Below are 8,985 nucleotides of genomic sequence, written 5' to 3'. Positions count from 1 at the left end.
TTGAAAACCAAGAAAAATCACGACTCTCACAGTAAAAGAAAGAAAGAAAGAAAACACACAACCCAAGGGAGGGATGGGAGGGCGGCACGCCGCCACCACACAGGGATTTTAAGGAGAGGAGACGATCGAGGGGGGTCCCGTACCATGCGGAATCGACCCTATCAAGTGCTCAAGTGCTCAAGAGGAGTGTGGTGCTAGCCGTCGCCCACCCCAACCCTTGGTCGTCTGCCTCTTTCTATCTCCCTTCGCAGTCCCTCGCCGATTCTCGCTGCAACCTTATGCCACCTCGCGGTCGTCCCACTCTCTTCGTTCTCTCTCTTGTCGCTTCTTCCTCTGTCGCGTCGCTCTCGTCTACCTCGTAACGTCCTGCGACGCCGCCGCCGCCTGCCTGATCCCTTGCTCTCGCGGCTTCTCCCGCCTTTCGGCGCAACTCTGGACTCTGCTCACAGTGATTTGGGCTCGGCAGCTTGTCAGCTTTCTTCGCGCCAGTCCCGGGCCCAAAAAGAAACAAAGAAAATACAGAGGGGAGGGATGGGAGGACGGCACACCGCCACCCCTACGGATTTTAAGGAGAGGGGTGTGATGCGCTAGGCGTCGGCAACGGCAATACTCTTTTTCATGCGGAATTTTCCAGCCGGGATGCGAGCTCTGTGCTTTGTGTGCCTGGTGGCCGCGGCCGCGGCCGCGATGCGGCCAGCTGTCGTGACTATCGCCCGGCCGGCGCTGCCGCGCGCGGCGGCGCCGCTGCTTCAGCAGGGACCGATGGAGGACGGCTTCCGGGAGCTGATGCCAATGGCGACGGATGAGGGCAACATCGACCCGGAGATCGTGGAGCGGATGGACGCCGAGGTGCGGGCGCTGACGGGCGTGGCGCTGGAGGACCTGCTCAACCCATCCAAGGTGGTCAACCTCGAGCGCGAGCGCATCCTCACTGAGGCTGAGCTCGGCGCGGCAGCAGACGGCGCGGAGAGGGCCGAGCTGCAGGAGAAACTCGATAAGATCGAGACGCGGCTGGCTGCGGAGAAGCGGACGGTGTTCCGCGGCTGGCTCAAGAACCTCTTCATCGGCCAGTCTCTCCTCGCGATCGCCATCTCGGGCCTGATGGTCTACGACGCCATCCCGGGCGTGCAGCTGGACCTCTCTCTGCGGGCACTCGGCTTCTGGCGCGAGGGCCCCTCTCCCGCGGCAGGCGGCGCCGCGCCGCGCACGAACCCGCCCCTCCCGCCCCTCCCGCGCCGGCGCAGGTCTTACTGGCTCTTTGTCATCCCCTCGCTCCGCGCCCGCCGCCCCCGCGGCTGGGAAAAGTGAGGCTGCCGGCTCCGCCCGAGAGGAGGAGGGAGGAGCCTCGGGAGGGAGTGGCCTGGGCAGGGAGGGTGGCTCGGCAGGGAGGGGCAGTGCCGGCCGAGAGCCCCGAACTGAGACCGCTCGCCGCGGCCCTGGCCTCGACCGCTCCCTCTCTCGCTCCCTCAGGCGCGCCCTCAACCTCGCCTTCCTCGGCTCCCCGCTCCTCACGCTCGGGATGCCATTCCTGACCAAGGAAGGGGCCGCTCGTCCGGCGCGCACAACGGGCCGCGACAACCCCCCTCACACCCCCTCCCCGCGAGCAGGAGCCCTCCCTCATCTGGTGCGCCAACCTCGCACTGCTCCTCGGTGCGGCACCCTCGCGCCCTTGCGCCCTCGCCACCCTCGCACCTCGCACCCTCGCACCCTCGCACCCTCGCACCCTCGCACCCTCGCACCCTCGCACCCTCGCACCCTCGCACCTTCGCACCGTCGCCCCCTCCCCTTAGGCCACCCCCCTCCCTCGCCGCAGGCTGCTACGCCTACGGCCTCGCCGCGGGAGACGGCGACGGCGAGGTCGACAGCTTCAGCGGCCCGCTGCGCTGGCTCGACTTCGGCTCGGGGCAGGAGCGTGGCGTGCGCGGCGCGGCGCGAGAGAGGCTGCTCGCGAGGGACGAGGTGGCGAGCCGCAAAGCGGCGGAGCCCGCGGCCGGGGTGGGCTCGAGCAATGCTGCGGACGAGTGAGGCGTGTGAGACCGAGAGAAGGACAGGAGTGTGTGGCGCGGCCCGAATATGAGCTCGGTCTTGGCACTTGGAGGCGTATTTTGACCGCGCAAGACATAGAGGGTGGCTAAGGGCTCTGCACGCAAGGCGCCCGCGTCGCAGACGCGGTACCTTTGTGCTTTTTGCGCAAATCAGAAATCTGCACACTGCAGTATACCGCCCACGACCTAGACCCCCTCGGCCCGGAGGGCGGGGGCGGGGGGTCAGGTAGGGCTGGCGTGGGGGGCCTCAGGTAAAGGTAAACCTGTCTCAGACCGCCGGAGGTAGAGGTAAACGGAGCCCAGGTGAGGGCAGGTAAACGTACGCCCGTGAACGTGCCCGCCGAGGGCTCGAGGGGGTGGTACGAGGGACGCAAGGCTGCGAGAGCGCTTCGCCTGCGGCGCGCCTGCCCGGCCATGGACCAGGCTTCACCGCCGCTTGCCGACGGCTGGATTGAGGCGACGGCGCCGGACGGCAGCGCCTACTTCATTAACACGAGCACGCAGGAGACGCGCTGGCAGCGGCCCGAACCAGCGCCGCCGCCGCCTCCGCCACCGCCGCTCCCGCCGCCGCCGCGTCTCCCAAGCAGCTGGCAGGCGCTCAAGGCCCCTGATGGCCGCACTTACTACGGCAATTCCATCACCGGCGAGACCAGCTGGGAACCACCTCAGCCTCAGCTGCAGCCGCCGCCGCCGCCGCCGCCGCTTCCACCGCCACCGCAGCCGCCAGGTGCCGCCGCCGCAGGCACCGCCGCCACCACCGCTGCGCCACCCGCCGCCACCACCACGACCATCACGGTCTTTTTGGTGGACAAGAGTCGGTGCTCCGAGGGCTTCTCAAAAGCCGACTTCCACGGCAGGCCGGGCCAGTCGGACCCGCTGCCCCTGGGGAATGACAGCTTCTTCCAGCCCAAGCTGATCCGCGTGGCCGTCGACGGCTTGGTGCGGCCGACCCGCGCATCGTTTGAGTCCTCGATCGCGTCCGGGCTGAGGCTGGGCAATACGGTCATGCTGCGGTACAGCTTGGTGCTGTCCGGCGCGCAGGTCATCACGCCGATTGCGGATGACGACGCGATCGTCACGTACCTCGAGCAGCCGCTTTTGGAGGCCAGAGACTGTACGATGACCGCCAGCACGGATGTGTTGAGCTTGCTGGCAATTTCTGGCGCGGAGCCATCGCTAATTTTTGCTTCGAGCTCCTCGTAGGTGATTGGGCCCAAGGCACTCCCAACCAGCTGCAGCCGCGCAGTGTCAACCTCGAGGTTGGGCGCACATGCACCCGCGTCGGACGAGGCCGTCACAAGGAAAACCTTTGAGACGTCCGTCTCGATGCAGAGAGCGCCGGTGGCGTCGAGGGCGAGCTGTGCACGGAGAACATCGGGCAGGGAGGTGCCGTAATCAACTCGCTCCATCGACTGCTTCACTGTGTCGTAAGAGAATCCAGCGAGGTTGGTCACCTCGTGAAAGCTGGCGGGGTTGACGTAGCACGAGCTCCAATCGCTGCCCTGACCGTGCATGCCCGGGCCAATCAGCAGATGATTGATTGCACGACCGCCGCGCATCATGAGCTGCCGTTGCCAGGCCAGCAGCGTGGGCAGCTCATCACTCGTTGGCGAGCGGCCGATGGAGCCCAGCATTGCAGACCGCATGAGCTGTACGAGAAGGTGGTTATCGGGAAGGGCACCCGTCTCGCGCTGCAGCCAATAGATGCCGGCCTCATCCGGCAATGTACTGAGATCCAGATCAAGAGCAACGACCCCATCTGGGGTTGGCAGTGCCATGGCGCTTGGGCTTGTGAGTGCAAGCCTCTTTGATAGCGCGGCCCGAGTCGAGCGCTCGCCGAAGCACCGAAACGTGCGCTGCCGTTCTATTTTTTTCTAGTATGTAATAAAATTACAGATACGAGATAGCTGCGAGATCACTGGAGATCACGCACAGGTAAATCACGGCTACGTCGCTCAGAGGTAGAGGTAAAGGGCCCGCGGCTGCCCAGAGGTAAAGGTAAGAGGGCCGCAGGCCCTCAGAGGTAGAGGTAACCTAGACCCCTCCTACCCGGCCCTCCGGGCCGAACCCCCCCACACGAGCAAATAGCAAAATCCGAATACCGTGCACAATGCAAGCCTTCAGCTGGTAGCAAGACATCCGTCAAATTGAAACCAACAACATACCTAAACAAGAACGCTGAGCCCTGGCTGTCAGGCTGTCAGGTGCTGTCAGGTGATCTGTCGGGCTGTCGGGCAGCTGTCAGGCACTGTCAAGTGCCTCTGTCAGACCAGCTGTCAGGTGCTGTCAGTGCTGTCGGGTGCTGTCGGGTGCGTGTCTGACAGGCGAGGGGCTCTGTAGCTGTCGGGTGCTGTCGGAGCTGTCGGGTGTTGCTGTCAGACGCTGTCGGAGCTGTCAGAGCTGTCAGGCTGCTGCTGCTGTCAGCCGTTGGGCTGTTACTGTCAGGTGCTGTCAGGTGGTGCTGTCGGGCTGCCCTAGCTGTCGGGGTGCTATCAGGCTCTGACACACACCAGCCACACTTATGACACTATCAAGGGGAGACCAGCGGGTACGCAGCTGCCCCCCTCCTACGGCGTGATCACGCCGGCAGGGGCGGCCGCCTGGGGAGCGCAGATGGCGGCGCAGGCGCAGGCCGCGGCGGCGGCACAGACGGCGGCGGCCACCCACACCCAGACGCCGTAGGCATATGACTGTAGGGCCCCAGAAGGCTAGCTGGTAGCTTCATTTGTAGTAGCACAGCCGCCGGTGCTAGAGAGGGGTCCGCAGAGGTGGGGCGGGAGGGTTGAGAGAGTCAGAGACCCATGACCATCCCATGACTACATGAACCACACTCACATGTACATGTCTTTGCATGTAATAGTTTTGTTATACCCTCATGGGGCACAAGAAAGAGGCTCTACGGGGGGGGGTCTGACTGTGTACGGTCTGTGCTGCTGTCGGGCTGTCAGCGCTGCTGTCAGGCCACTGTGTGCTGTCGGGCTGTCAGGCAGCTGTCAGGCTGTCTCACGTTAGGGTCTGACAGCGACGGAGCGCCTCGCCTGTCAGGCTCTGCTGTCAGGCTGTCAGATACGTGCTGTCAGACTGTCAGAGAAAGTGCTGTCAGCGCTGTCAGGCTGTCGGGCACTGTCAGGCGCTGTCCGGGGTTTGCTGTCAGGCTGTCAGACCAGGGCTCAGCAAGAACGTCCGCCAAATCTCCGTGCTTTACGGCGCAACTTGAGGGGAAGCCGCTGATCGAGCCCAGCGTGCCCGCGGCCGCCTCCCGCGCACCGCCGCTGGGGACGACACGCTGCGGAATCGGATCGAGCCCATGGAGGAGGAGGGCGCAGTCGCCGAGTCGGCGAATTGGAGGAGGAGGAGGAGGGCGCAGTCGACGAATGGGAGGAGGGCGCAGTCGACATTGGCGTGTCTGACTCAGAGGAGGAGTTGGCGGTGCTCCGGCAACCTAACCTGATTCAGAAGCTCGCCGACGTTGTCGGAGGAGCTCCGCTAACGATTCGGCCGGCCACCCAACGCCGCCCCCCTACCCGCCACCCACAAAGCGCCTGCTCTACTATCCCTCTATCCCCGGACCACCCGCTCCACTTTCCACGGATCATGCCCGTGATAGCACCATCACTGCCGCCGTCCTGGTTTGAACGCGGCAGCTAGACTCTAGGAACTCGGTAGTTGTGACCCCCCTGTGCCCTGAGTGAGGAGCAGGAGAGAGAGCTTTTGAGAGAGAAATTTTTGAATTCTTGAGCTTTTGTGGTGTTGGTGTACGCAATAACGGGACAGGGTGGTTGTTCTCTCTATCTACTATCTCCTCTTCTAGCTCTTAGCATGAGCTGCGCCCTGTGTCCGACCCCTTTTGCGCAGCAACACCTTAATGCTTAAACTTTTAGGCCCTCCAAATTCGGGCTTGAGCGAGCGTAGGTGTAGTAGCGGAGTGGGCCCCGAGTTTGAAAAGGGGGAGGACGCGTTGCGTCCTAGCCTCCAACAACGCCTCCCCGGCGCAGAGGCGCCCCCGGAGGGATGCACCAGCTCCGCAGCATTCACAAAGAAACAAAGAAAGAAAACGGACAACCCAAGGGCGCAGCATTCACATAAAATAAATAAAACGGACAGACCAAACAAGGGGTGGGAGAAGGACAGGGTCCCCACCTGCGCGAGCAGGATCTTGTAAGGACGATCAGCAGCATTCACGTTAGTTATGAAATGAACTCAGCATTCACGTTTCTCTGTGTGGATGGTAAATTTCTTCTTCTTCTCCGCTGCCGCGAAACAGTGGCGAGAAGCAGTGCGAGCTGGCGTAGGCTCATATGAGACGTTCAGCCCTGGCCTGGCTTTCGCTCGTCGCAGCGGCGGCAGCGCTGTCCGCGCCGCGGGCAGCAGCCGTGAAGAGTCGCCCGCTCCTGTTCGGTAGCCGGCGGGCCACCGCGCTCGGCGAGCGGAGGATCCTCCGGCCTGTGCGGAGGATACGCAAGGGGCTGCCGAGCGGGAGGTGGCTGCTGGAGTATGCCGACCTGCGTCCCCTGGACGAGAGTTCTCCAGAGTGCCAGATCTTCCTTGCGACCAACATCGTCTTCTTCGCCGCCGGAGGCGCACTGGTTGGCTCCTCGCCGGCGCTTGCCCTTCAGCTCGAGCTGGCCGGGATGGCTTCGGTGTGGTACCATTATACCCAGTGCTGCTACGGAGGCACGCAGCACCCTTCCGTGCAGCTCGCCATCCTTCTCGATTACATCTTTGCCGTTCCCACCGCCCTCCGCACGCTGGTGCTGGTCCTTGGGCTGGGAGGCGCGGTGCCGCCGAGCGCACTCCTCGCCGGTGTGGGATCGTTTGCGGCGCTGGCGGCGGGCTGGGTGTGGGATGGACCCCGCGCGTACATGGCGTTGCACGGTGCCTGGCATCTGCTCGGGGCACTCTGCGTGTACGAGGTGGCCATCGCGGCTGCGGGTTGACCGTTGCCGGGGAGTTTTTTTTCCTAAACAGCGGGATTAATTTGAACCGTAGATCTAGATAACCGACGGCGACGCGGGCCGACGCGGCCGGGGCCGAGCACTCGAGGAGGGCCGAGAGAGGGAGAGACCCGCACGTGGGACGACGACGTGTCGCGCTCTCTCCGCGACGGCGCGCTCCGCAGGGGGATGGAGGCACCAACGCGGTATGGGGGCCCGCTGGGTGCGCTTCTTAGCTCCCCGGCCCTGGATGTGAGGTTGCCAACAGCACTCCAAGTGCTCCATGTCCAAGCGCCATATGGGCCACTCCGTCGCCATGGGCCACTCCGTCGCCGGTCGCAACCACGTCCACCGACTTTATCCTGAAGCCTACTAGAGCGCGGGTAAAACCGCAACAACCCCACACAGCCCCTCTCCCACCTCCCCCCACTAGCCCCTCACCTCTCTTCGTCGGTGTTCGTAGCAGCCCTGCGTGCGACCTCGTCGGCGGTTAAGCCTGCGGAGCCCCGTTGCGGCTCATCGCTTTTCGAGTTTACGATGAGGTTGAACTTGTCGTCGATGTCCACCGTCGCTCCGAGCAAACCGCCCTCCCCCACCCATAGCGCCTTGCGCTCGACAAAGAGGGTTGCTCCGCTCTCGAGATCAATGCGCTCATCTGTCCGGTCCTCCTCGCCACTCTTCACAAAGTTCAGCGTGTACGTGAACCCGCTGGGACTGCCCCAGTTGTTCGTCATGCCGAGGCGGCAGCCCGCCACGTCGGACTTTGTGCTCTGCAGCGCAAACAGGCGGCTGTCGGCGCGGTCCGTCTGCAAACGCGGCGGCAACGGTCAGAGCTTGGGCGTATCGCGCGCTGCCACGGGCGGCGCGCACCACGATGACGGATGGCGGGAGCTTGCGCCTCCAACGCACGGCGGTGGGCCACGCAGGCAGCGGCCGCGGCGCTGCCAGTCGACCTGCTCGCCACATTCGCCGACGATAAAAATATTGCCAGTGGTCCGCCGCGTTTTCTTCCTCTTGATCGCGGCCGCGGCCTCGCGCTGCGGCCGGAAAGCAGACAGGAATCACATATGTCTTCAGAAGAGGGAGAGGAGGTCACGCCTGCTCCAAGCAGTGAAAAATTTGACGGCAAGGTTGTTGCTGGCGCAGCAGCGGTTGGCGGCGTTGCCGCGTTTGTGCTTGCGGGTCCGCTAGTCGGGCTCGCTGCGGCAGGAGGAGCGGCGTACGCGGCGACTCGCAACGATGAGGTGGGAGCGGCTGCCAAGTCGACGGGGAAGGCTGCTCTCGCCATCGGCGACAAAGCACGGGAAATCAACGAGGAGCACAAGATTTCGGATAAGGTGGCAGAGGGGGCGAAGAACAGCTTGGCCTGGGCTCACGACATGAACGAGCGGCATGATGTGAGCGGGAAGGTCACCGCAGGAATAACTGCGGCTGGAAACTGGATCACAGACAAGCTCGGAGGCGAGCAAAAGAAGTAGAGGCTAGAGCTAGAGAGAAGCGTGGGCCGCCGAGGCCGACTGCCGGTGTCGGGTGTGTGCGCGAGACGTCAGACGTGTGGTGTAGACAGTGTGTGTCCGACACGCGACAGCAGCACGGTTTGACCCTGGGCCGCACGCTGGCAGTGTGACCGTATTAGCGTACGTACGTTTTGAGCGTGTGGGACTCTCGATTTTTTGTGCCTGCGTGTGTGGAGAGCGGAGTGAGAGACACAGGAGAGGTGGCGAGACGCTCTAGCAAGGTTGAGTACAACGGCGTCCCGCCCGCGAGCGCGCGCGTAGCGGCGATCGGTACATGCGCCAAGACTGCACACAAGAGAGAGGATACGCGCCGGTGTCATCAACAAAGGGGGGGGGCAGCGCAGGGGCGCGCGCGGTCAGCGCGAGCCGCCGCCCCAGCGAGCCACGCCCTCCCCGCTGACCTGGGTCCGCTCTAAAAGAGGTGGAAGTTGGCGTCGAACGGCGCCATCACCTCGCCCGCGTACGGCCGGATGCCGACGTTGGCCAGAG

General features: G+C 64.0%; 4 protein-coding genes across 4 annotated transcripts in view; 3 read left to right on the top strand and 1 right to left on the bottom strand.

Moving 5' to 3' along the window:
* Positions 1 to 809: 809 nt before the first annotated feature.
* On the top strand, positions 810 to 2,037 carry EMIHUDRAFT_460287 (hypothetical protein). The gene is made up of 5 exons (XM_005756348.1): positions 810 to 1,163; positions 1,245 to 1,304; positions 1,471 to 1,537; positions 1,608 to 1,650; positions 1,814 to 2,037. Exons 1-5 carry the CDS (start codon positions 838 to 840, stop codon positions 2,023 to 2,025), a joined length of 708 nt encoding a protein of 235 aa, XP_005756405.1. The 5' UTR covers positions 810 to 837; the 3' UTR covers positions 2,026 to 2,037.
* A 4,306-nt stretch (positions 2,038 to 6,343) lies between these two features.
* Positions 6,344 to 6,982, top strand: EMIHUDRAFT_121727 (hypothetical protein; the record flags this gene model as incomplete). The annotated part of the gene is made up of 1 exon (XM_005756347.1): positions 6,344 to 6,982. One exon carries the CDS (start codon positions 6,344 to 6,346, stop codon positions 6,980 to 6,982), a length of 639 nt encoding a protein of 212 aa, XP_005756404.1.
* Positions 6,983 to 8,046: 1,064 nt separating this feature from the next.
* EMIHUDRAFT_250761 (hypothetical protein) lies at positions 8,047 to 8,457 on the top strand (the record flags this gene model as incomplete). Its single annotated transcript, XM_005756346.1, has 1 exon — positions 8,047 to 8,457. The coding sequence occupies one exon, from the start codon at positions 8,047 to 8,049 to the stop codon at positions 8,455 to 8,457; it is 411 nt and encodes a 136-aa protein (XP_005756403.1).
* A 153-nt stretch (positions 8,458 to 8,610) lies between these two features.
* The window catches only part of Lhcf15_2 (light harvesting protein), a 1,362-nt gene continuing 987 nt past the window's right edge, over positions 8,611 to 8,985 (bottom strand). The window contains exon 5 of the mRNA XM_005756345.1: positions 8,611 to 8,985. Coding sequence (XP_005756402.1) covers positions 8,853 to 8,985 — 133 coding nt within the window. The 3' untranslated portion in view covers positions 8,611 to 8,852.

This window comes from Emiliania huxleyi (genome assembly GCF_000372725.1).
Source record: "Emiliania huxleyi CCMP1516 unplaced genomic scaffold EMIHUscaffold_979, whole genome shotgun sequence".
NCBI classification, from domain to species: domain Eukaryota; phylum Haptophyta; order Isochrysidales; family Noelaerhabdaceae; genus Emiliania; species Emiliania huxleyi.
Note: the sequence above shows the minus strand (reverse complement) of the source record. Positions and strands in the feature narration are given on the sequence as shown.